We start from the raw sequence: 25,688 nt of genomic DNA, 5'->3' as shown, positions 1-25,688 counted from the left end.
ACCCGGACTGCACCAGGCGCCACTTCAAAGACTGGAGGAGTCTGGATGATGGAAAGGATATTGTGACTCAGGAAATTCATTACTGCCCCTCCAGCAACGCCTCACCCCACTTCAAAGGGAAAGATAAAAAAAGAAACTCAGAGGGCAGGAACGACCTTGGGGCGTCTAAGGAAAATGGTCCCTGCTGCCCACAAATTCAGCATGGAGATAAGAGATGATGGCTGGCCAACCCCCCACCCCCCTTCAGGCAGGAAATTGAACTGGGTTGCTGGCTGCCTAGCAAAGAAAGGGGGGACCAAGGCAGGCAGCGTCTCCTATCACCTGGCATCTCTCGCTCACCTGTGGGCCCTTATCTTCACAGCTACAAGAAGAGAAGCGTGCTTTGTTAGAGAGGGTGATTTATTGGCAAAAAGAAAAGGGTAGAAGGAGAAGAAGGAGAAGATAAGCCCTTGATGGGGCTGCTGTGCGTCAGAGGAAAGGGCAAAAGCAGCTATTCCCAGGGCTGTTATTAGGGATATGTAAGCCACAGATGCAGGGCAAGCCTGTCGACCTAACAAGTGATGTCACAGTACAAAAATGCATTTGAAGGCAAAGGCATGGCGCCATGGACTAGTTCACAAGCAGCTATCCCCTCCCCTTCCTTTTTATTGCAGCTAAGCGCTTAGAGACTGGGGAAATTCATATTCTGCAATTACCTTTTCCATTATTTATGTAGGGCCAACGGTGTGAAGAGTGCTTTATGGAGGGCAAGTGGTCAGATCGCTGCCCTGAGGAGCTTACAGTCTAAAATTCACCACAGAGGAAGGAAAAAGGAACTCGAGGCAGGTGGGAAACAGGAAAGCAATATGGGGTTGTTTCAGCTGCATGTGCTTTGGGCATAGCTAAGGTAAAGGTAAAGGGACCCCTGACCATTAGGTCCAGTCGTGACCGACTCTGGGGCTGCAGCTCACATCTCACTTTATTGGCTGAGGGAGCCGGTGTACAGCTTCCGGGTCATGTGGCCAGCATGACTAAGCTGCTTTTGGCGAACCAGAGCAGCGCACAGAAATGTCGTTTACCTTCCGGCCGGAGCAGTACCTATTTATCTACTTGCACTTTGACGTGCTTTCAAACCGCTAGGTGGGCAGGAGCTGGGACCGAGCAACTGGAGCTCACGGGGATTCGAACCACCAACCTTCTGATCAGCAAGTCCTAGGCTCTGTGGTTTAACCCACAGCACCACCCGCATCCCTGGGCATAGCTAAAGGCTGTGTTAAAAGCAGGGGCAGTGCTGGGGGGGAGGGCGCAAAGGTTGTGCCAAAGGATTGGCAGAGAAGGTGGGTTTTGCAGAATACTCTGAATGAAGCAAGTGAGGTGGCATCAAACCAATGGTCTGGGAAGCAGTTCCAAGCATAAATTTTGGGGTTGCACCAGAAGGTTTCGTGTGCAAAAATGTTAAAAGTCTGGAAACTTTGTGGTATGTATTGGGAACACTTTGGGGGGAGTGAATTTATTTTTATAATTTGTCCAGTTCTTTCACTTACTGGGAAATTGGGCAAATCCTGAAATCAGTTCATTCACTGAAAGGTACCGGTAAGTTGCAACCATCTCCAACACAATATGTTTTATCCCATGTATGCAGCAATCACCTTGCTTCAAATGGTGGTAGGAAAAACCCTTTCCCATGAGAATCATCACTGTTGACTAAAGTCTTGGCAAAGCATGCGCAAGGGAAGAAAACTTGATTATCAGTGGGAAAGTTACATCCTTCTTAGAAGAGGGGTAGTAAATGTGGTGTTCCTGGACCACAACTCCCATCATCTCCGGCCAATGGCCATGATATCTGAGGCTCATGGGACTTTGAGTCTGACAGTGCCTGGAGGTTACCACATTGGCTGCTCTTGTTGAAGAACAGAGAAGACTCCAAGAGAGTCGGGACTGAAATGTGCCCATTGTGGAAGACAGAAGCCAAGTACAATCCTATGCATTCTTTCCAGAAACCAACTGCTGAAAACATGGCCCAGTTCAGATGGCACTTGAATCCTGGGAGCACAAAGGAATGAAAACGCTAATGGCAGCAATCCAGTATACAAGTACCAGGAAGTAAGTCTCACTATACTCAGTGGGACTTACTGTGGAGTAGAGAAACGTGGGATTACACGCAGGTCTGTAATCTTATGCATCCTTACCTGGGGTTAAGATAAGGAGTGTGCCAAGTGCATAGGATTACATGGCAAATTGGGCATCTTAGCCTTATCTTAGAACAGTGGTGGCCAAACTTTGCCCTCCAGCTGTTTTGGGACTACAACTCCCATCATCCCTAGCTAAGAGGACCAGTGGTCAGGGATGATGGGAATTGTAGTTCCAAAACAGTTGGAGAGCCAAGTTTGGCCACCACTGTCTTAGAAAAACAGTGCTGGAGAGTACCCAAATGCCGTACCACCTTGTTTTGTTGGAAAATGATGGAGATGGAGGGATGCACAAAGATCTAGACCAGCCTTCCACTTCCTGATGCCCTCCAATTGTTTTGGACTCCCAGCTCCCAATATCTTTGACCACTGGCCATGTTGGTTGGGGCTGATGGGAGCTGAAGTCCAACTTTTAGAGGCCACCAGGTTGGACAAGCAAGGCTAATTAGACAACCAGGTGCAATGAGTTCCTCTTAGGTAAGGTAAAGGTACCCCTGCCCGTACGGGCCAGTCTTGCCAGACTCTGGGGTTGTGCGCTCATCTCACTCTATAGGCCGGGAGCCAGCGCTGTCCAAGGACACTTCCGGGTCACGTGACCAGCGTGACAAGCTGCATCTGGCGAGCCAGTGCAGCACACGGAACGCCGTTTACCTTCCCGCTGGTAAGCAGTCCCTATTTATCTACTTGCACCCGGGGGTGCTTTCGAACTGCTAGGCTGGCAGGCGCTGGGACCGAACGACGGGAGCACACCCCGCCGCGGGGATTCGAACCACCGGCCATGCGATCGGCAAGTCCCAGGCGCTGAGGTTTTACCCACAGCGCCACCCGCGTCCGGCAAGCAAGGCTAATTAGACAACCAGGCGCAATGAGTTCCTCTTAGCACTGGGCAAACGCAACACAGAACTCACACGGCAAATACTGCTCTCACTGTGGTTTCAAAAAGGGAAATGAAAAGAAAAGCGGGGAGAAGGCACATGCACAAAACTGACGAAGGAACTCCAACCCTTAGTCATCCCAGCATGCAGCAGTGTTAATGAGATGAAATGAATACTTACGGAATGGGCCAACTGGACCAAAGAGAACATATGAAAAAAAACAAAAAAATAAAAAAGCATGAGATGAGTTGGATCAAATTAATCTGGCATGAATGTTTAAAGCGTCAACAAGTAGGGAGACCCAGAATTAGAATGCAAGGCTAACCAAAGGCCAAATCTGAGCCGATCTCTTTGCCAAAGCGATATGAAGTACAGATGTACTCTGTGGCATGCTACAACCACAGATTTCCCTCCCTTTAGAGACATGCCAAAGCTAGAGAAGCCTCTGCTAATGCTATAAGGTCTTCTTGTTTGGACTGAGCTTTAGTGACCAGAGTTAATACTGGGAGAGGAGATGGATGTTTAGTTTAGATTTTATTCTTCTACAGTTCGCCAGAGACTTCACTGAGATTTTTATTACAAATAAAATTCAATTTCATGCTATGGGCTTTTTATAGAAGGGTGGTCTGTTTTGAACCTTTGGGACAGAGCAGAGGTAAAATGCAAAAACTGAATATGTTAAGTAGGGGAATAATGTGGCTCTAGGACACATTAATAAGCAGCTGTGCATCTTCTTAAACCCAGGCTGGGAATTAGCAGAGAATGCAAGGAACTGCAGGACCCGCAGCCAAGATGTTGCTGTTGTACCTTACAGGTGAAACAAATTCCAGTTACAATGTGTGTTCCTGTGGCCACTGATCTCAAGAGCATGAAGCAAACTGAGAAACCCATCAGGGCCAAACTTTGGGACAGAAGTCTAGGGCACAGCTTGTTCCAGAGAATGACAAGCTTGGACATTTGCTGGAGGTCTAAGACCAGCAGAGGGCCCACCCCATTAACCGTGTTACCATTTCCACTTTGCCAAGAAGATCTGATGCCACCTACGAGGGCTCTCAATTGGAGCACGCCGCCTCTTCCCTGTTAACAGGGCCCACTGAGGGCCCACTCACTCCTAGAGACGGCATTGGGCCCTGCTCAGCAGATATGAACAGGAAGCTCCCCCAATGCTTCAGGAAGTGATGGGTGGTGGGGAGGGCGCCCAGAAGACTATTCAGCCCAAAGCCGAACCTTACCTTACAATGAAAACAGTGATGCACTAAGCACACCTGGGATATTTATCAGTGGAGATTTGCCATGCACTCTCAGGAGCAAGGCGTAGGCTTGGTCCCACTAGAATGGTCTTTCTAAGAGCTACTTCTTATTTAATTCAGTAAGAAGCATCCAATGGGATAAGGAAAGGGGTATGCTCTGGGAGTGAGGGCCAAATCTGCCCCATTTCCTGGTTAATCCCATTTTTTGAGGGAAAGAATAGGAATGTTTTGCCCCTTCGACACTTTGCTGGTTGCAGCTCAGTTTCCCCTCTGCCTAGAACACACGGTGTCTTGACTTCTGGGTTAGCGCGATCGGCTAATGGCGGATTCCCTCCGAGCTCCGGAGGGAATCGGCTCTGCTGAAGACGGGTCTTGCCGCGCCAGCGACGCGGGGACCCTTAGAAACCGCAGGCGCGGAAGCCTGCGGACTTGGTGACTCGGCGGGCACCTTTAAGCGCCTTCCCCGACCCACGTAGAGCCTTTTTAAAGGCTAAGGAGAGGGTACGGGGAGTGGCGTGGTGCTGTGAGTAGACCGCTACTTCAGTGGAGCGAAGCCGCACAGCCATGGCCGGAGAGCGCTGACTTTTTTCCCAAAATTCGGACTGGAAAAAGAACAACCCGTGAGTAGAATGGAATCCGGACTTTAAAATTTATACCTTTGAATTCGGTACAACCGGGGGATGTGCTAAAGGGAAGTCCGCACCCCCCCTACCTACAAACGATCTAAAGCAAGGATCGGAGAACTAAGGTGGAGAGTACTGTTTTTGGTGTCAGATAAAAGATACTTCCAAGAATTTGACAGAAGAAGTCTTGTGCTGGAGAGAAAGTGAGGAATTTTGGAAGTTTTTGTGTAACCCCCCCCCCCCCGAACCCGGGAGCGTACTGTGTGTGAGCCGGAGGAAAAAGAATAAGGAGTTTGACAGCTGTCAAAGGAGCTGTCAAACGGGCGGCTAAAGTTAAGAACTTTGTTATTTAATGACTCTCTGAATTAAAAGTGTTGCATTTGAATTGAGGTGGTTGGAAACAACGTAGCTATAAACAACAAGTAACGGACTTTTGGAAAAAGGACTATCAAGTAATTGGAATCCCCCTAGGGGGAACTAGAGACATTACAATGGCTGCAGAGGGAAAATTACTGGCAGAGATAGAAAAAATGTTTTTTCTCGTGGGAATGCTGCAAGAGCAGAGTACGGTTATGAATAAAGAACTTATGACCTTGAACTCTAAAACAAACAACTCTGCTGAATGCATAAAGGATTTGACTGATAAGGAATCTGCAGCTGAACCAGAAGAGACGTTTTTGGAATTGGTGGAGAGGAAAGAAGGAGTGAAAAAACTACAGGAAAATACCAATCAGAAGCCTATATTGTCAGGAAATAAAGAAGAAGATCTTCGGATTACAAATCTGCGAAAGATGAGAAAGATGAAGGAGGAAGTCCCTGGAGCCCTTGGAATACTGGAATTTAAAAGAATAAAGAAATATGATTGGGACTTCCTCTTTGAATATGGGAGATCAGCTGACCTTTTGCAGCAATTGCTTTTAAATATTCTGGATGGAAGAAAATTTGATGTGACTGTGACAGAACTCCTTCGAGACCTGAGGACCAACAAAAAGGGTTATCAACAAAATCGGCAGAGAGAGACTGACAGAGACTTGAAGGCCTCGGATGTGAGGAATCCGGGCTAGGAACTGTTTTTGGGGATATCTGCTTGGGAAGGGATGGAAACCGGGGTAGGGAGGGAGGGGAGAATAGAATTTCAAAATTGTATGATTTTGTATTTGGCCATTATGACATATAATTAATTAATATACGAAGGGAGAAATTCTTGGAAGGGAAATTAGGTCGACCTTAGAAAAAGGATTTAATGTTTATAATAGAATTGGATAAGTTAAATGTGGATAAGTAAAAAGAGCTAAGTTTTAAAATAATAATAATATGTTAAAGATGGGAGATAAGAACTTGCTGAATTAATTATTGGAATTGGGATGTATGAAGAGGGGGTGGGGGGAAGTCAGGGAAAGGGGGTAAAGAAAGTAAGAATATGAAATTATACATGTTTTGTTTTTGTTTTTGTTTTTGTTTTGTGTGTGTGTGTAAAATGTGAAAATCTAATAAAAATTTTATTAAAAAAAAAAAAAGAACACACGGTGTCTTATTCCGTTCTTTATTTTATACACATCTCATGCAATACATCTCACGGCCAAGAGACCCATCAGTTTATAGGTCTATATGTGCTACAGCACACAATTGACTCGTATCGAGCCGCAGTTAGAAGGAACGTTTTTACAGGATGTGATTTACAAAATTCGGAAGAAGAGGAAGCCTGGTTTGTAAAGTTGGGTGGGTGTCCAATGTTTCTCTGTTGTTCTGTGTGCCATCTCTCTGTTCTGTGTTCCAGCCTGCCTGCATTCCAGTTTAACTTGGAAACATTTCTGCAATTCATTTTGGAATTGTCGCATGTGACATTGGCCATAGTTTTCAGCTGATGTCTCCATTTTACAGCACATAAACATCATGCACACTGAACAATCACTGCACAAAAGGGAATCCTGATATGATCATACCATTCTTTTTGTGCAGTGCTGTAATTAATGTATCTACGCGCTTGTGTGCATCAAAAACCTATCATTGGTGGGTGGCAGAGATATGGCCAACTGAAAATTGAGACCAACTGTGAATGCCTAGTAATGTGAATAAAACAGTCCTGGAAATCCAGAACAGGAGAATGACAGGTTGTCCTTTGGGAGCACTGCTCCATGGAGAAGATCAGATAATTCGGAATGTGAAGGTAACTTCAGGTGGACAGAATTATGTAAGTAGACTGCAATAAAATGACATAGAAGGTGGTTCAACTAGTTTGAAACAAGGTGTTTCAATTAATAACTTTTTCAGTGACATTGTTCTGGGGAGTGGGGGAGAAATGAATCAGAGCTCTGGAAGGATGGCGGTCACCATTTTGCTTTTCTCAGAATGCCGGGTTTTCAGGTGCACATTGAGAAATTCAAAATGGCGCCACCATTAAAAAATGGCTGCCTTCTGTGCACTTAGGCCTACCGTTATAGCGGACAGCAACTGAGTATTGATAGAAAAATGCACACTTTTAGAGCAGTGACCGAAGCAGGCTTGTTAAAAATGCATCCTTTTTTAAAAAGTGAAAATACTGGGGGAAACATATTCTACATTTAGATTTCTTTTCTTGCTCTCTATAAAAAAACACACACCAAAAATGCCTTGCAAAAAATGTGAAGTTGCTTTATTTGAAAGCAAACCCAAAAAGAAAAGAAAAAGAAGCCCGAGTTAGCGTGGAAGCAGAAATTGAAAGTGCAGTTCTATGTGTGTCTACCCAGAGAAAACTCCACTGAGCTCAGTGGGCCTTACTTCAGGTAAAAATGTGCTGATGAAGTGGAAAAACGAATCACTGAAAAACAAAGAGGTGAGGGGCAATGTGCAAAACCACTTCTCCTTGAATTATTGGGTGAATTTTTGCCGAATCAATGTTTCCCGACAGCCTGTGCACCTTAGTCGTGATTAGTTGACTCTGTTTGCATTAGTTTTTGATGCTGGATTTGGTGCTACTAAGCTACATACAGCAGCTGCCCTGGCAATGTGAGCTGAGTGGACATGTGTTTTTACCCTTTCTTGCATTTATCTTTTCATCACCCCACAATGCACCCTCTTCAGGAACAAACATCTTCAACCAATTGAGACATACTCACCGTGGACGCTAAGGGAGCCTGAGGCCTCAGATTTGCCCACGCTATTCTCTGCCACGCACGTGTAAGTGCCCTCATCCTCTGCACTCACCCGGCTGATGCGCAGAGTGTTGTCATTCTGGACCTCCGATCTTGGAATTAAAGGAAAGAAGCAAAAGAATGAAAGAGTTGTCACGTCACCGAAGCCCAGTTCTAACTGAAGTGGAAAACTTGTGTCTCAGCTGTACCAAAATGCCAGGGGGGAACTGGGTGTTGGTCTAGCCATGTACACAGAAAGTCAGGAAGAAGGGGTTTAGTCTAGCCTTGCATGCAGACAGCTAGCATGTCAATTTGGCTTAGCCTTGCACATATAAAGCTAGCGTGTCAGCTTAGCTGTCAGGATGCTGTCAATGACTCCCAGCTGGTTGCCCAGGAAAGACAAGGAAAAGTTTCTTATTTTATTTTTTATTTCAATCTTTACAGAGAGAGGCTCTAGAAGCCAATGGCATTGTCCCAAGTGAATCTCCACCCGCCATCTCTCCCTCTTCCTCATTCCTCATTCTCTATGGGTACTGCTACTTGCCCTCTGTCTTTGAGCTCTTTGCTCTCCTACTTTCAAGACTCACCAGGTTCTGGGAGAGAGGGGGTCTGGAATGCTTTCTAATGGCAATGTGTCAGCTGGGTGTTGTTCCAGCTGTCCCATGATTTCCCAGCTTTTCCCCTCATCTGCCTCTGAGCTGCTACCTCCTTCAAACCCCTGTTGTAAATCTATAGACAAACTCCAGCCCTCCAGATGTTTGGGACTACAATTCCCATCATCCCTCACCACTGGTCCTGTTAGCTAGGGATGATGGGAATTGTAGTCCCAAACATCTGGAGGGCCGGAGTTTGCCTATGCCTGATCTATACTGTCTTCCTCTTCCTTCTCTCTGGAAGGGTGAGGATGGGGGAGGCGGTCTCCACCATTCCTCCTCTGCCCAGTCTCTGACATTAGCCTAGCCTTGCTCACAGAAAGCTAGCATGTCAAGAAGAATTTTAGATTAGCCTTGCGCACAGAAAGCCAGCATGTCAAGAAGGGTTTTAGCTTAGCCTTTCCCCTGACACTCCAAATTGCTATGTGTAAGGAAGTGCTGCTATTCTTCTATTTCATGGCTGGGGGAAGGAACATCCCGTCATCTAAACCCCCATCTACAGTCTGAACTGCGCTTGAAGTCTGTTTCTGTTTCTTTGGTGAAGAAAGTCAACACATACTCTCTCCACTCGCACGTGCTTTTAAAGATGGAGCAAAACAAGCTCACTCGCAAGACTCTTGTTGTGCAAGTCTTGCAAGTCTGTTGAGTACGCTGACACAAACTGCATCAGTGAGGATGTGCATGATGACAGTGACGGGAGGGTGCACTGCATTCTGGGTGACCAGGCTGTGCCTTCTCCTTCTGCCTCTAGTTCCTCCCCCCCTTAGCTGTCAACTGGTGCCCTTTACAGATTCTGTTGTTGTGTGTAGGACTTCCGGGTTGGCGCCTCCAGCAATGGCTGAATTCCTCTGATCGGGAGGAATTTGCTTCGTGGAAATTAGGGTCTGGCTGCCACGGCGAAGGCGGGGACCCACCAAAAATCACAGGCAGGAGAAGCCTGTGAACGTGGGATTCGGCTGGCACCTTTTGCGCCTCCCCTACTCACGGGGAAACCCGGTTTCGGGGATCCGAAGCGATGTGGGGTGAGTGGCGCGGTGCTTCGAATTGACTGCTTCTTTCACGGAGTGAAGCCGCATAGCTGTTGTCGGAGAGCACTGACTTTTTCCTGTGGACAATTTGATCTTAAAACAACTACCCGTGAGTAGAACGGAAAATTGGATTTTTAAACATCTTAATTTGGCACTGAAATGGGGAGGTTTAAAACAGGAAGTCCGCCTTCCCCTTTTGTAAATAGACTGAAGCAAAGAGGCTGCAAGCTAAAGTCTCGGAAAGTCTTCTGTAAAGGATTAAACCTCCATCGGTTAAAATCATTAACCCCCCCCCTGGAAGCAGGAGAAGAGGGGGAAATTTTTGGATCGTGTAAGCCTGCAGGAGAGAGAGCGAAGAAAGATAAATTACCACCGGAAACGGGCTGCTAGTAAGACTGACGTTTTGGGAAAGTTCATTGACTGTGAATAAAACGTATGTGGACAGATAGCAAATAAGAGAAATATATTGTTTCCATTGTTTCCTTCTGCATTTAAAAAGGAGTAAAAGTAACCGAAAATTGAAACTAATTTTGTTGCTTGAACTGTGTTTAAAAGGATTGATACAAATAGAAATTGTTTCCCTCTAGAGGATGGGAACGCAGGTGGCGCTGTGGGTTAAAGCCTCAGCGCCTAGGACTTGCCGATCGAAAGGTCGGCGGTTCGAATCCCTGCGGCGGGGTGCGCTCCCGCTGCTCGGTCCCAGCGCCTGCCAACCTAGCAGTTCGAAAGCAACTCCGGGTGCAAGTAGATAAATAGGGACCGCTTACCAGCGGGAAGGTAAACGGCGTTTCCGTGTGCGGCTCTGGCTCGCCAGATGCAGCTTTGTCACGCTGGCCACGTGACCCGGAAGTGTCTCCGGACAGCGCTGGCCCCTGGCCTCTTGAGTGAGATGGGCGCACAACCCCAGAGTCTGTCAAGACTGGCCCGTACGGGCAGGGGTACCTTTACCTTTACCTAGAGGGAGCCTTTGAAACTGTTACAGGAGTGGAGCTGGGGGGATTACCAGCTGCAGAGATAAAAAACTGTGAGAACCAGGGATTGACCTTGGATTGGTAAGAATTTCGACAGAAGAAGCCTTAGTGATTGCATTATGCAAGATAAGTGCTTCATTGGAACAGCTTCATAAGAAGACGGATGTGATGACTATCAAAATTGACAATTTGGGATAAAAAGTGACTGATTTGGGACAAAAAGTGAACATCTATACAGAAACTATTCAGGAATTGTTTCAGGAATCTACTTTGACATGGCAAATTGTTGAGAAGGCAAGGGAGAAAGTTGTTGTTGAACCTAAAGTAATACAAGTGGAGAGAGTCCCAGTCTTACACAGGCAATTTGATGAATATAAGTTGTTGCCTTCTATGACTGAATTTAGAGAAAGTCAGATTTTGAGGATTGGAACCTTGCTTGGATTTGAGAAGGAAAGTTGGATAGATTCCCTCATGCAGGGATGTACTGATCTTTGGGATTTGGACTTGGGCCAGGAGGAGATTGGAGTTGTGGGGACTTTCAGTTTTGGAGGGATTTTGAAACACGTTCTGAAACATCTTTTGGACTATAGTGCTAACTACGGAGATTTGGCTGATCTGTCGAGAAGGAATAAAGAAATTGCTAGGTTGGAGCCTCCCCAAGATCTACTCCTCGGCATCAAAGGAAGGAAATTAAGAACAAGTTCAACAGAAGACAAAGTAAAGTGCATGTATAAATATGAAGAAGATCTGCAGAAGGGACTTGGAAAAGAGTTAAGAGCCTCGGACAGAAGATCACCAGGTTGATGGACCATATGGAATAGACGGAAAGGACTGGCAGAATCCGAGACCAGGGAGAAGAGACGGTGGAAGAAGATTGGAAAAAGTTTAAAGTTTATTTATAGAAATATTGTAAAATTAATGAGTGTTAGAAAAATGTTGGAATGAAATTATATGGCTTTAGTAGAAATGTTATAAGGAGTTAAGTATAAATAAGCATTATGGTATTAATGGAAGATAAGGTTAAAATAAGTTAAGATAATTATATGACAGAAAATAGAGAAAGAGGGAAAGGAATTGCTGAAATAATTAATAGAAGTGGAATACAAAAAGGGAGGTGAGAGGAGGTCGATGAAACGAGGGAATGAAAGATAGGGCATTGAAACGGTATGATGTATGTTTTTTAATTTTTTTATGTTTAGTTTAATGTGTTAATGTTGTGTTGTGCATTGTTTATATATTGTATTGTATTGTATTTTATTTCTTTTGTCTTTTTGTCTTTTTTCTTTTCTTCTTCTTTTCTTCTTTTTTTTTGTAAGGTTTAAAAGTAATATTTTTTTTTTTTTAAAGATTCTGTTTTGTGTTCTTTTCCCCAGCTGGGGCTTCCTCAGTTGGAGCAGCCATATCCTGGGAGAAAGTAGGTACCTGCCTCTTCCAGCCTCTGATCCCCTGTCTCAGCCCTCCCCACTCCCAATATCATCCTCCTGTTCCTCCTCCTAGTCCATCTCAGCCTGCCAATCCACTCCTGAGTCCAGTGACCCCTCACGACTCAAGACACACTCAGGGATGATAGCCATCCTGAATGATATGATTTATGCTCAGCCGGATGTGGGGTCACAACTTTTGAGTGCCGTTTGTATACAAACCATGTGCCCCACCACTGAACAATGTCTTCTCTCAAGCCAAAAGCCAGTGTGGTGCGGTGACCAGAGTGTTGGAGCAGGACCTGGGAGACCCGGGTTCAAATCTCCACTCAGCCATTAAGTTCACTGGGTGACCTGGGGCCAGTTGCTTGTCTCTCAGCCTAACCTACCTCACAGGGTTGCTGTGACAGATACATTGGGGCAGTGTTTGTGGTGTAGTAGTTGGACCTGGGAGCAGGAACTGGGAGATGCGGGTTCAAATCTCCACTCAGCCATTAAGTTCACTGGGTGACCTGGGGCCAGTTGCTTGTCTCTCAGCCTAACCTACCTCACAGGGTTGTTGTAATGTTAAAATAAGGAAGGGGGAAATCATGCATGCCAACCTGAGCACTTTGGAGGAAAAGAGAGATATAAATGTAGTAATAGATACTGATAAATAAATACAACTCCATCTGCCACATTCTGAATGCTATGGGTTCCTCTCTGTGACAACTGTCAACAACTAATATACACACTTTTTTCCTTTTTCTTAACTGCAAGTGTTCACTGGAACTGGAAAAACTAAACCCACAAGATAATCCTTCCTAAATAGCCACATTCCCCAGGAACTATCAACTGAATTGAAAAAAGAGCTCTCCTCTTCATGTTCTATGCCACATTAACCATATTAACAATCTTAAGCGAATTTTTAGGGTCAGTGGTGCAGGCAACCTAATCTCTCTCCTCGCCAGCTTGGGAGCATCTTCCCGATCAGAACCCTTGTCTCAAAAAAGAAAGAAAGAAAGCGCTTCATTTTCACATTGATACATTTGGGGGCGGGCAGGAGGAAAAGCAATCAAGATGGCTCTCTCTTTAATTGCACAGCACCTTGTGCAATCGCCTGTGCTAATAGGCATTGTCAGGCTCATTGTCTGGGGAATTAAGCAGACTTGCTCATCGCCAACCAAGACAAGGGTATCCAAAACAGTGTTGTGGTTTACCCTTTTGGAAGCGTGAGGAAGTGACCTTTCGTCGGCTCCGCGGTGAAGCAGATCCGGCCCTCAATCTCTTCCCAGCCATTACTGCTATTGCCAGCAATTTTCATAGCTCTTCTCAAGTGCAAGGTGGCTGACAGACCTTGTTCTAGAGATGGGGAATGGCACTGAGAGATGCTGCGTGGCCCCAGGCCATTGGGTCAGTGTGTGGCAAAGGAACAGCCAAGCCCAAACTTGCAATCTACTATCTCCCACCGGGATTGCGAGTTACCCGCCTGCCCATCCTGCAAGCCCCAACGGTGAAAAGGCACCACTTACCTCCCTCGAGGAAGCTCCCCTTCCTCCTTACGCCACCGGGATGTGGGCACAGGGTCCCCCTGCACTTCGCAGTGGAAATTCACAGTGTCCTCAGCAAGCACCACTTGGTTGATGGGCCTCTTGATGAACGTGGGTCGCTCTGTCAGGACACAGACAGGAAATGGTGTTTGAGGAAAAGGACCAGCACAGAGGCAAGCCAACCACTGCTGCCCTGCGCAAGGTCTACCAGCACTGAGGTCTGCCATTCAGCTAGGCCAGTCTTTTTTATTTTCCCACAATGCCCTGGAACAACCCCATGACATTGTGGGAAATGACCATGATGGTTCCTAGCTGCCTCTGGAGTGCTGTTGCTGTTCCTGCCCACTGTTCTTGCAGTCAGCAGGCCGTGGTCCACAAGTTATTTCCACATAGAGTGGTGCCCTCTCAGATAGTAGTTCATGAGATGGTTCATGGGTGCTCATCTCAGCCTTCTCCCCTGGGTGGTCTCCACTCATTAAAGCATCCCCACCTACCTGGGAATGAACTCCATTTGATGTGGTAGGTTCTGGATTCTGGGCTCATATGGTTCTTAATTGTAAACTATATATCTGTCAGCAATTTCTAGATCAACTCTGTATCCCCAAATGGAAACCAGAGTTGGAGGTCATACATTTTCTATTACTGGGGAATGATCAGGAGCTCACCAAGTTAGTGGCTAAATATCTCTATTTGGTTTTTGTCGTCAAGATACACTGCAGATGTCTGATCTCCCTGGAGACCTAGAGATGTGACGATAGACTGCTCTGCCTCCTTTCTTTTAGCAAATGTTTTGTGCCACTGGGGAAGTGGTAATTCTGTATTGATTTGTTTTGGATGTTTGTAGGTGATGCCAATAAAAGGTTTGATGATGATGATGTTCCTGCCCTGGGAATCCCCACCAAAATAGGAGGCCGCTTTGCACGGGGTCCCCTGGAGATGGTCCTGGCTTGATAGACAACTTTAGCCACCTCTGTATTCTATTCACATAATCATCAAAAAGCTCACAGGATGCCCCTTGGCACCAAGAAAGGGGCACCGAATCACAATATCAGGTTTAAGCTTAAGACAGGACTCGCTCAGATAGAAGACATTTCCTGCCACAGAAACACTGGAGATGGATAGCACTGTACAGTGGTGCCCCGCAAGACGAATGCCTTGCAAGACGGAAAACTCGCTAGACGAAAGAGTTTTCTGTTTTGGAGGTGCTTCGCAAAACGAATTTCCTATGGGCTTGCTTCGCAAGACGAAAATGTCTTGCGAGTTCCTGCGGGTTTTTTCCCTCCCCCCCTTTTTCTAAGCCGCTAAGCCGCTTATACGCTTATCCGCTAAGCCGATAAGCCGCTAAAAGCCGCTAAAAGCCGCTAAAAGCCGCTAAAAGCCGCTAATAGCGCTAATCCGCTAAGCCGTCAATGGGCTTGCTTCGCAAGACGAAAAAACTGCTAGACGAAGAGACTCGCGGAACGGATTCTTTTCGTCTTGCAAGGCACCACTGTACTTGAGTTACCCCAAAACAGCAGTGTCTGCAAAGGAACATAACTAGCCTTGCAACCCAAAAATAGCTAGCTACAATGCTGTGGAAAACTTTCAAAACCAAACAACAAATTGTAGGATGGCCCTGTGATATGGGCTTTCTGAAACAAGGCTAATTTTCATGGGGAAATGCTCAGTTTGCATGGGAAAAAATTTTGATTCCCTAGAGACTGATCTAATTTAGCATGTTCATTTTATTTGTGTTCAGTAAACAAAGCAACAAACTTGATACTATCATGCTTGCGTAATATTGTTGTTTGCAATTGGTGTCCATTCATTGTTAGTAACGACCTTATGAAACTGAAGGTTTTCCACAGAAAAATAAAAAACTGAGAAATGTTCAGCCCTTCATCACTGATTCCAGTAGTTATGAGCAATTGGGTAGAATCCAGTCTGCTCACATTTTCTTTATATTTCTACAGGACTAGAGACTTGTTTTTTGTTTTTTTGCTTTTTTAAAAAAGTAAAGTTGAAGAGTCAAGCAAGAGGTCTGGGCTCTGAGTAAAGGCATTTGCAGACTCATTTTCAATGGAAGAAAGTGCTCTCCAGATTTCCCCAAATACTAATGGTCTTGTTAGATAGTAAAATTCATGTTTAATTGCTGTTTTAGGGGTTGTTTTTAAAAGTCTGGAATGGATCAATCCGTTTTGCATTACTTTTTATGGGAAAGCACATCTTGGTTTTGGAACGCTTTGGTTTTGGAACAACCTTCCGGAACGGATTAAGTTTGAGAACCAAGGTAGCACTGAAATCTATTTTTTAAAAAAATAATTCAAAAAAATAAATAAACAAAGGGGAAAAAGTAAACTGTTCTTTTCTCATTCTCACACCCCTCCCTGGCTGCTTCCAAGCTATAGAAAAAAAAACTCACAGATTTTGCCCCTTCCTTTTTGACCCTGAAAACTCAACTTTGCCTTTCTCTCTCCCCTGCCAGATCCCTGCTCCTACGTACCAAAGACCACCAGCTCCGCAGGCTCGCTGTCCCGTTCTCCGACCATGTTGGTGGCCACGCAGATGTACATGCCAGCATCACTCTTTCTCGTGTTGGACATCATCAGCTTCCCACCTCGGATCTAGAGCAGAGGGGCCAAAAGGAAATCCTGCTTAGAGACAGCTGCACAAACAAGCTTCCCAGGCCAATGTATTGGTGGGGCCCCACTTTCCTCAAGAAGCAGCCCCTGGGAAACTTCCTCTTGCAGAGAACTTCACTACTACTACTACTACTAATTTATTTGTACCCCACCCATCTGGTTGGGTTTCCCCAGCCACTCTGTGTGGCTTCCAACAAAGATTAAAAATACATTAAAATGTCACACATTAAAAACTTCCCTGAACAGGGCTGCCTCCAGATGTCTTCTAAATGTCAGGTAGTTGTTTATCTCTTTGACATCTGATGGGAGGGAGTTCCACAGGGCAGGCGCCACTGCAGAGAAGGCCCTCTGCCTGGTTCCCTGTAGCTTTGCTTCTCGCAGTGAGGGAACCATCAGAAGGCCCTCGGCGCTGGGCCCCAGTGTCTGGGTTGAACGATGGGGGTGGAAGTGCTCCTTCAGGTATACTGGGCTGAGGCTGTTTAGGACTTTAAGGTCAGCACCAACACTTTGAATTGTGCTCGGAAACGTACTGGGAGCCAGTGTAGGTCTTTCAAGTTATGTGGTCTCGGTGGCCGCTCCCAGTCACGTCTAGCTGCCGCATTCTGGATTAGTTGTAGTTTCCGGGTCACCTTCAAAGGTAGCCCCAAGTAGAGTGCATTGCAGTAGTCCAAGCGGGAGATAACCAGAGCATGCACCACTCTGGCGAGACAGTCTGCAGGCAGATAGGGTCTCAGCCTGTGTACCAGATGGAGTTGGTAAACAGCTGCCCTGGATACAGATTTGACCTGTGCCTCCATGGACGGCTGTGAGTCCAGAATGACTCTCAGGCTACGCACCTGGTCCTTCAGGGGCACAGTTACCCCATTCAGGACCAGGGAGTCCTCCACACCAGCTTGCCCCCTGTCCCCCAAGAACAGTACTTCTGTCTTGTCAGGATTCAACCTCAATCCATTAGCCGCCATCCATCCTCCATAATGAGGAATACATCTCCCCAAAGATATCAGACAGGCACCTTTGCCATATGGTTTGTTTGCTAAAGACTTCATTTTAAGCAAGCCAGCCCACACATCCAATTTCATTATGTATATCAGGTGAGGTTTTTTTTAGCCCACGGTCCATATCTCTTTCTGGGAGAACCTTCTGAGGGCCACATCAAAGTGGTAGGCAGGGCCAGAGGCAATCGTTGCTGGAGAGTAACAAATGTCAATGCTACCTTTGCACAGTAGGTTGGTTTCTATGCACCTGTCTCAATCCTCCATCCAGGTAATCCAGAGGCATCATCAGAGCTCAAGGACACATTCCAGCCAGCCAAAAACACTTAGGGTGGGAATCAAGGCCAGTGAGTGGAGCATGCTGGGAATAAATCTGAGGGCCAGATACTGAAGACTGGAGGGCCAAATTCGTCCCCTGGGCCTGAGGGTTCCCACCCCAATGTACACTTAATTTAAGCATTAATCAAAATGGAAGTAGCAATGGCTGGTTTCACTTACACTTTGATAAATGCTTAGGTTAACTTGCTTTTAACGTTTGATTTTAATAAATGTGTTTTAGTGGACATTTTATATTCTGTTTAAACCACTTAGAGGTTAGGGGTGATGAAGCAGAATATAAATCCCACTAAATGAATAAAAATGGATTCTGCACCTTAAACTGGGAGCTGACCTTCTCTAGGGAGAACCGGCCGAGATTACACATTTTCCTGCAAGAGTATTTCAGACCTCAGCAGAATTTTAGACAATACTCCATCAATGCTCAAGGCTACCTGCTTGCTGCTCCTAACCATGCATTCAGTTCTACTGTGCCCTATCCAGGATATTTTGCCTGTCATGGCCTAAGCTCAGTGCTATATGCCTTGCATGCAGAAGGTCCAAGCTCCTAGCATCTCCAGTTGAAAAGATCAGGTAGCAGGTGGTTGGAGGGGCTGTAGCATCAGCGGTAGAACACAAGCTTTGAAGGTTCAAGGTCTAATCTCTCGTCTCTCCATGTATAACTGGGAAAGACTTCTATCTGCTGCTGACAGTATGTGTAGACAATGTTGAGCTAGATGGACCAATTATTATTATGTAGATTCCTATGTTTCCTTCAAGGTTCTCAGCCTTGAACAGAACGGCAAAACCCAAAGAAATTATTTAGGTTGAAAGAGGTACAGGGCTGCCTTTTTAAAGGGGGGCTTCCCTCAGTCTCACCGTAATGCGCTCATCCTTATCGCTGATGCGGATGTTGTTCTTTTTCCAGGAAATGGTGGGTTCCGGGTGTCCTCTTGGTGGAATGCATTCCATCACAGCTGGCTCACCCGCTGCCACCACCACATCGCTGGGAGCTTGGCGGAAGTCATCTCGCAAGACTGCAAGGAAGAGAGAAGAGTTTGAGGGTCCCCTTAAGGGGAAATAACAAAAACAGAATGAGGCATCACAGAGACACTTGCAGATTTCCTTTCTTCCTTGGCTGTTCCACCACCACATTTTAAAAAGCACCTGTTCACACTTGGAATTAATTCTCTGTTGTACACAAGGGTTCTCACGGGCCCCTTTATACCCCAGGAGAAAAGCTCTCTGTGTGCGCATGCACATGCACACTAAATCAGATGCAGACAAAACAAATTCAGATCTTCTTGCTGGAGGCACCAATCCTTGCTGTTTGCACAGCAACAGGAGAATCACACAGAAATAACGTGACAAGCTGCTGAGACTTAAGACCAAGGCTGGAGTCTTAGAAGGCTTGGTGAAGCTTGATTGGTCCTTGGAATGCTAAATGCTGCAGCATAAATGGCACCCATGAGGAGCACAGTTCAGCCAATGATGAAATAACTCCAGAGAAACCACGAAAGACCAAGCGGTAGCCTTGTCAGCCATAGCTGAAAGGGCTCCCATTGGCCATGTGTTGGCACTTTACTTCCTGTGTCACAAGGACTATATTCGGCTATAAGCCTTGCTGACTGAACCGGGTTCCTCAAGGGCATCTGTAGTGCCACACGGAGCCCTGTCAGCTGACCATTCTGTCAGCTGATTCCACAGACCAATCACACTTCACCAAAGACACTGGCTGCAACAGACATGGGGTCTATTGTGTTAGTGTTACTGGTTATGGCGTTGGCTCTTCTGCCCCAATTTCTAATATTCTTTTTACTCCGAAGCATCCCTCTCCCCCTGGTTCACATGCTGTGTTTCTCCCAGCCATCATGTGCACCAAGAAACAGCTTGCAGGGAAGGAGGAAAGAACCTTGGCAGTGGCAGTATGAATAAGGCTGAAAAGACTGCAGTGCCGGATAATGATGGTAAAGCAGAATATGGGCATCTCAGCCAGAGACCAAAACCGGCACATTTTCAATCTAGGAGAAAACCCCTAAGATCAGGGTCACTACGGTTGTCAGGTTTACAATCCCAGGTGATTCCCCAAATTGAGAAGCATTAGCAAAGCCTTCCCTGTGGATACAAGACTCCCTACGCTGTTTGCAATAACTGACCCCACCATTTTACACATAGGGCACGACAGCGGTATTTTTTTTGCTGTCCTTCAGCTCATTTCCTCTCTCGTATTTGGCCCTGGCTTTCAGGGCAGCAGGAACTTGCAACTCCTACGCAGGAAACAACGCCCAGCCTGCCACCTGCTCCCTCTGCTACTCGGCCCCGATAGGGCCAGGCCTGCCATATGGTCTGGAGGGATGCGCTAAGATTCCCGGGCAACACACCTCACTTTTGCCAAGTGCAGTACGCCAACTTCCTATGCCAGCAGGCGTCATCTCTTGGGACACAGGTTCCAAACGGACGCAAGACTGCGGTAAATAGCATCCTCTCCGGTGCAGAGTTGCCTGGCGAACCAGTCAACAGTTGGTGCCACGGATGCAGATAATAAAAGCTTCAGACCCAATGAGCATCAAGAGAAAGGGTTGTAGCTCAATGGCAGGGCAGAGACTTTGCAAAAAGAAGCTTCCAGGTTCAGTTCGCAGCACCTCCAAACAGGGATAGGGAAGACTCCTCTGTGAATCCCTAGGGAGCTGCTGCCTGTCAGTGTAAAGCATACTGAGGAAGAAGGACCTATAGTTTGACTTGGTATAAGGCAGCTTCTCGTGCTCCATGTTCGAATCCATCCTATCCTTTTCACCTCAGTTATAGGCAAAACTCTGAAGTGTACCAGTGAACCTACGGATAGCTGAGACCGGTATCATGTGATCAGTGCACTGGGTCCATCTCAACAACTGTGCTGCCAAATTTTGAATCAGTCAATGTTCTCTGAGCACTTTTCAAAGGTAGCCCCACTGGGCCACTGTAACCCTGATGTTAAAATGGCATGGTTCACTGTAACAAGACTGGACCCCAAAATGTTTTGGATGCACAATGCATAGAATTACTGTCTACATTTCTGAATTGACCCTTTTTGTTGGCCGCAAGGACACAGATTGCGGGACTGGAAACGAGAGGTGGGTGTGCTACCTCTGGCTCAAGCTGGCTTGCAGCGTTCAAAATTCCCCAGGTGCCAGACGCATTTTGCACCTGGCTTTCGGCCACTTATGATCAAGTGAAGGCACCCAGGTGTCAGGATGGCGTCTGACGTCTCCACCACCTGGAGGTACATGCCTGGGGATCCTTGGATCTTGACTGTTTTCACACACCAGCAACACTTCCTGTAGAATTCTATCCATGATGATGAAGAAGAAGAGTTTGGATTCGATATCCCGCTTTATCACTACCCAAAGGAGTCTCAAAGCGGCTAACATTCTCCTTTCCCTTCCTCCCCCACAACAAACACTCTGTGAGGTGAGTGAGGCTGAGAGACTTCAAAGAAGTGTGACTAGCCCAAGGTCACCCAGCAGCTGCATGTGGAGGAACGGAGACGTGAACCCGATTCCCCAGATTACGAGTCTTCCGCTTTTAACCACTACACCACACTGGCGTGATATTTTATTTGCACAATCAGAATGAATTTCAGGAACGCAAAAGTGGTACTGAATAATGGCAACAAGGCATTCCGTTTTGGTGATGGTAATCCTGGTTTAAGGAGCCATTTGGCGCCCAGCTTGTATATCTGAGTTTCTAACATTGTTAACTTGGCAAAGAACAGAATTATTCCCCGCACCCATATCAGAAAGTAGCTCAGTTTCCAAATCTATTGAAATATCCTTAACTCTTCCTGGGGGGAACTTTTCAAAGCACTCCTTGTGCAAAACAACAGAGTGGTTTCTCTGTTGCTTTACATAAGGAAGTGCTTTGAAGAGTTGGACATAGTAAACTGAGGTGACCCTCTGTGGGATACCTTGGGGCCAGGACATCTTGGTCCCTGTGTCCCCCCAGTAGCAGTACCCCCAGAAGCAGCTCATCTGTGCAGGACTAAGCTGGAAAATCTTCTCCGGCTCAGGTTTCAATCAGAGCTGCAGAAGAATTCAGGGGCTTCCAATGTTCTCCCGTCCTCTGAGTTAATAATCGCCAAGTCCTCGGAGCTTGTTTCTCAGCTCAGTGAACTTTGCTGGCAACTCTACAGAAAATCCGTATTCTAGATATGATCCCAAAATCCAGTGCTGTAAATTGGGTTAGCAATGGAGAATGTCTGATAGGATTCAGGAAGATTTTCTTTTTAAAAAATAAAAATGATTGGCACTTAGGAGCACCAGCTTCTCGTGATAATCAGCACCAAACCTGCGGTTGAAAAAGATGGATGGACTGCATCTCCCCACAACTGGAGCCCTTAGAATGCACACCAGCTCAGTGCTTCATATCTCTACTGCCCCAGGAGTGCCTCTGAATTATTAAGAACTCCCTAACTCACCACTTCTTAGGTTGCCTCCTGTATTTACCACTGCACAACTAATTATCCTGCCTCCGAGTTGCTCCCTAATCAGCCGCTCCTCGCCCAAATAATTCAGCGTTTTATAACCATTACAGGGAACCGTCAGGGCTTTATTGCACAACTGCCTGTCAGAGGCTATTTATTGCATTGGGGAGATGTCCTCGGCTTGTAAAATGCACATAAGCAGCGGATGCTGAAAGAGGGGAAGCAGCGGCAGAAACAACAATTCATTTAGCTAGACTTTACGATCCCAGAGAGTTAGCCTCTCGCTCTGGACACCTGACAAGCGGTACAGTCGTGAGGCACATGTGGAAGCGATCCTTGGAAAGAAGGCAAGGAAGAGGAAGGCGAGGAAGAGGAAGGCAAGTCAGCTGCCTGCTTTCTGATAAGGAAGTAAAAATAGCCTTGCCAGATCAAGTAAAAGGCTCATCTGATCCAGTATGCTGTTCTTACAGTGTCTCCTGCCAACCTAGCAGTTTGAAAGCACACCAGTGCAAGTAGATAAATAGGTACTGCTGCAGCGGGAAGGTAAGTGGTATTTCCATGCGCTCTGGTTTTCATCACAGTGTCTCGTTGCGCCAGAAGCAGTTTAGTCATGCTGGCCACATGATCCGGAAAGATGTCTGTGGACAAACGCCAGCTCCCTTGGCCTGAAGGCGAGATGCGCACCACAACCCAATAGTCCCTTTTGACTGGACTTAACCATCCAGGGGTCCTTTACCTTTTACCTTCTCACAGTATCTGGCCCAAGGGCTGCAGACAGGGCCTGAGGGGAACAGTGCTCTCCTTACTTGCAAATGTTATTCAGAGGCAGAATGCCTCCGACAGTGGAGGCAGACCATAGTAATCATGAGCTAGTAGACATTGATAGCCTTATCCCTGATGTATTTGCCTAACCCTCTTTTAAAACCATATGCGTTAATGGACATCACAGGGAGCCAAACTCCCTAGTTTAAGTATGCCCTGTACACCAGCCTGGCTGGAGTTCATCGGAGACAACTGTCAAAAGAACCCTTGGCCAACTGGAGAACCGGAGACACACAAGGCATATTTGCATAGAATCACAGAAATGTAGAGTCGGAAGGGACCTTGAGGGCCATCTAGTCCAACCCCATGGAATGCAGGAATCTCAACTAAAGCATCCATGACCCCCCTCCTCTGGCAATCTGCACAGAATTTTGCTTATTGGTTGCCATAAATTTGATTTTAATTAATTTTTACAATGAAATGTTTTTAGAATCGTTGGATTATTTTGATTGTTGTTAGCCGCCCTGAGCCCAGCTTCGGCTGGGGAGGGCGGGATATAAATAAAATTTATTATTATTATTATTATTATTATTATTATTATTATTATCATCATGACAGCTGGCCATCCAACCTCTAATTTAAAAAGGCAGCATTTCCCAAATGTCTGACAGCCGAGGGCAGGACTGTGTCATATTCTTATTCGTATTCGTATTCGTATTCGTATTCGTATTCGTATTCGTATTCGTATTCGTATTCTTATTCTTATTCTTATTCTATACCACACTTTACCCACAGATCTCAGGGTGGTTCACAACACAAAACTACTGTACAATATAAAAACACAAAATACTTAATAAAAGCAAAGGCAACTCAATAACCTCCCCCTTTATGATTCTATGTTTCTATGAGTAGTAGTGTATTTATCAAGTTTCTATACCCGCCTTCATCAAAGATCACACCAAGGTTTACAATATATGCATACATAGTAACAAATGAAAGCAATACCCCAAGAGCATTATTATTTATCAAATTAAATGCTTGGCATCCATGTTTGCACAGTGGTCAATATGCATAGGCTCAAATCTCACCAAGGGAGGGGGCGTGTATACAGAACAGGGCTGGGGGATTTGGGGCTTAAGTGCCAGAAGCAATCTCATAGCTGTCAACGTTTCCCTTTTTTAAAGGGAAATTCCCTTATTCCGAATAGGATTCCTCGCAAGAAAAGGGAAAAGTTAACAGCTATGCAATCTTCCAAGGCACTCCATCTGACCCTAGGGACTCTCTGCAGGCAGCACCCCATAGTGGACCTGCTTTGCTTTAAACAGTTTTTAATGTTGCAACCCTCCCTGGAACTTTAGGGTGAAGGATGCAGACAATCAAATCTGGTCACAGACTCATAGGATTGGAAGGGACCCCAAGGGTCATTTAGTCCAGCCCACTGGGCAATAAGCAAACAAACAAACAAAGTGACCCCTGAACTAATAAAGGTTTCCCCACCCTGATGAAGACTTCTGCACTACTCAAAAGCTTCCACATTATTTTGTGACAATTTGGTCAGCCTAATTAAGGTGGAGTCTGGATTATTTCTCCACCACCACCAGGTGAGCCCCAATGGGACTGGACTAGAGCGTAGTTTCCTCCCAATGTTTGCCAGCAAGAGAAAGAGAAAACAAGCGCCAGGATCTTGACAGCTTCCCAAACCCACCCCGCCCATGGGCACTTTAGCAGAAGAGGGAGCGAGAGCAAATCGGTGCTTACCAGGCATTAATAGCGTGTCAATAAGCCATTTAACTTCAAGCCGAGTAATACACCATAAATATTCATATCTAAGAGTAATATACTGAAATAATCTTGCCAGTAATGAGCAATAAAATACGGATATATTGCTTATTAAATATTGATGTTCGCTACCCGAGAGCGCTGCCGAGGCAGCCGGCTTTGGAAACACCCGGGCGTGGAAATGCCGTAAAAAGAGAGAGAGATCATTTGCTACACACACATAAACACACACACACACACACACCTACACTTGCTGCTGTGGTGGCCCGATCAAGGATAGTGACAAGGTGGTGCATGTCCGTGAAGGTTGAAAGTCGCACCCATACCCACTTCTGAACTGCCACAGGTGAGTCTCTGAACCACATGTAAATGGGTCATAAGGGGTGGAATCCCAACTTTCTGAAGATGGAGATCCTGGGGCAGTCAGGACTAGGGGGCCTGACTTTAGTGAGAAGTTCCTCTCTACCATTCGAACTAGACCTCTCCTTTCCCAGCAGACCCAAGCCTATTACTCATGTTACGTTTGCTTCATGATACGTTTTTTCAGGTTGCGTCCCGTGGTGACCCGGAAGTACCAGAAAGGGTTACTTCCGGGTTTCAACACTTGCGCATGCGCAGATGCGCAAAATGATGCCATGTGCATGCGCAGAAGCGGTGAATCACTTCTATTCATGTTGCAAACGGACCTCCAGAACGGATCCCATTCGCAACCAGAGGTACCACTGTATTTATGTATTGCATGTATTTCCTGCCTTCTTTTGCAAGGAGCTCAAGCTGGCAAGCATAGTTCTCCTCCCCATTCTTTTATCCTCATGACAACCCTGTGTGGTAGGTTAGGATTTGAGATGGTGACCAGCCCAAGTTCGCTGGGTGAGTTTCATGGCTCAGCAGGGATTTCTGGTCCTGGACCAAAACTCTAACCACTACACCACACTGCCGACTCTGGCAGAGTTCTGTTCCAGGAATCAGGTGCTGTAGAAAGAAGACAGGGTTCCGGCACCTTTAACAGTTGTGTAGAAGAGAAGGGCAAGCTACCTCTACCGAAATGTCCTGTTGAATGGGCAACAGCCCTGTCTTCTCCTACAGCTGGCCACCCTAAAAGGAAGGAGTGAGCAAAGTGTGAGAATCCAAC

General features: G+C 46.2%; 1 protein-coding gene and 1 long non-coding RNA gene across 6 annotated transcripts in view; one reads left to right on the top strand and one right to left on the bottom strand.

Annotated features, from left to right (window-relative positions):
* Nucleotides 1–25,688, bottom strand: part of ROBO3 (roundabout guidance receptor 3) — a 358,202-nt gene that overhangs the window by 64,273 nt on the left and 268,241 nt on the right. For all 5 annotated transcript variants that reach the window (XM_079954914.1, XM_079954915.1, XM_079954916.1 and 2 more), the window contains exons 3-6: nucleotides 18,436–18,593; nucleotides 16,111–16,231; nucleotides 13,611–13,749; nucleotides 8,012–8,139 (exon numbers count right to left, since the gene is read on the bottom strand). In XM_079954914.1, the coding sequence (XP_079811040.1) occupies nucleotides 8,012–8,139; nucleotides 13,611–13,749; nucleotides 16,111–16,231; nucleotides 18,436–18,593 (546 nt within the window). The remainder of the gene's footprint in view (nucleotides 1–8,011; nucleotides 8,140–13,610; nucleotides 13,750–16,110; nucleotides 16,232–18,435; nucleotides 18,594–25,688) is intronic.
* LOC307204001 lies at nucleotides 76–8,116 on the top strand. Its single transcript, XR_013833440.1, has 3 exons — nucleotides 76–825; nucleotides 1,977–2,082; nucleotides 7,977–8,116. It is a non-coding gene; the product is annotated as an uncharacterized lncRNA (long non-coding RNA).

The sequence above is a fragment of the Podarcis cretensis genome (genome assembly GCF_951804945.1).
Source record: "Podarcis cretensis genome assembly, chromosome: 15".
NCBI lineage: Eukaryota > Metazoa > Chordata > Lepidosauria > Squamata > Lacertidae > Podarcis > Podarcis cretensis.
This window is presented reverse-complemented; position numbering and strand designations above follow the sequence as displayed.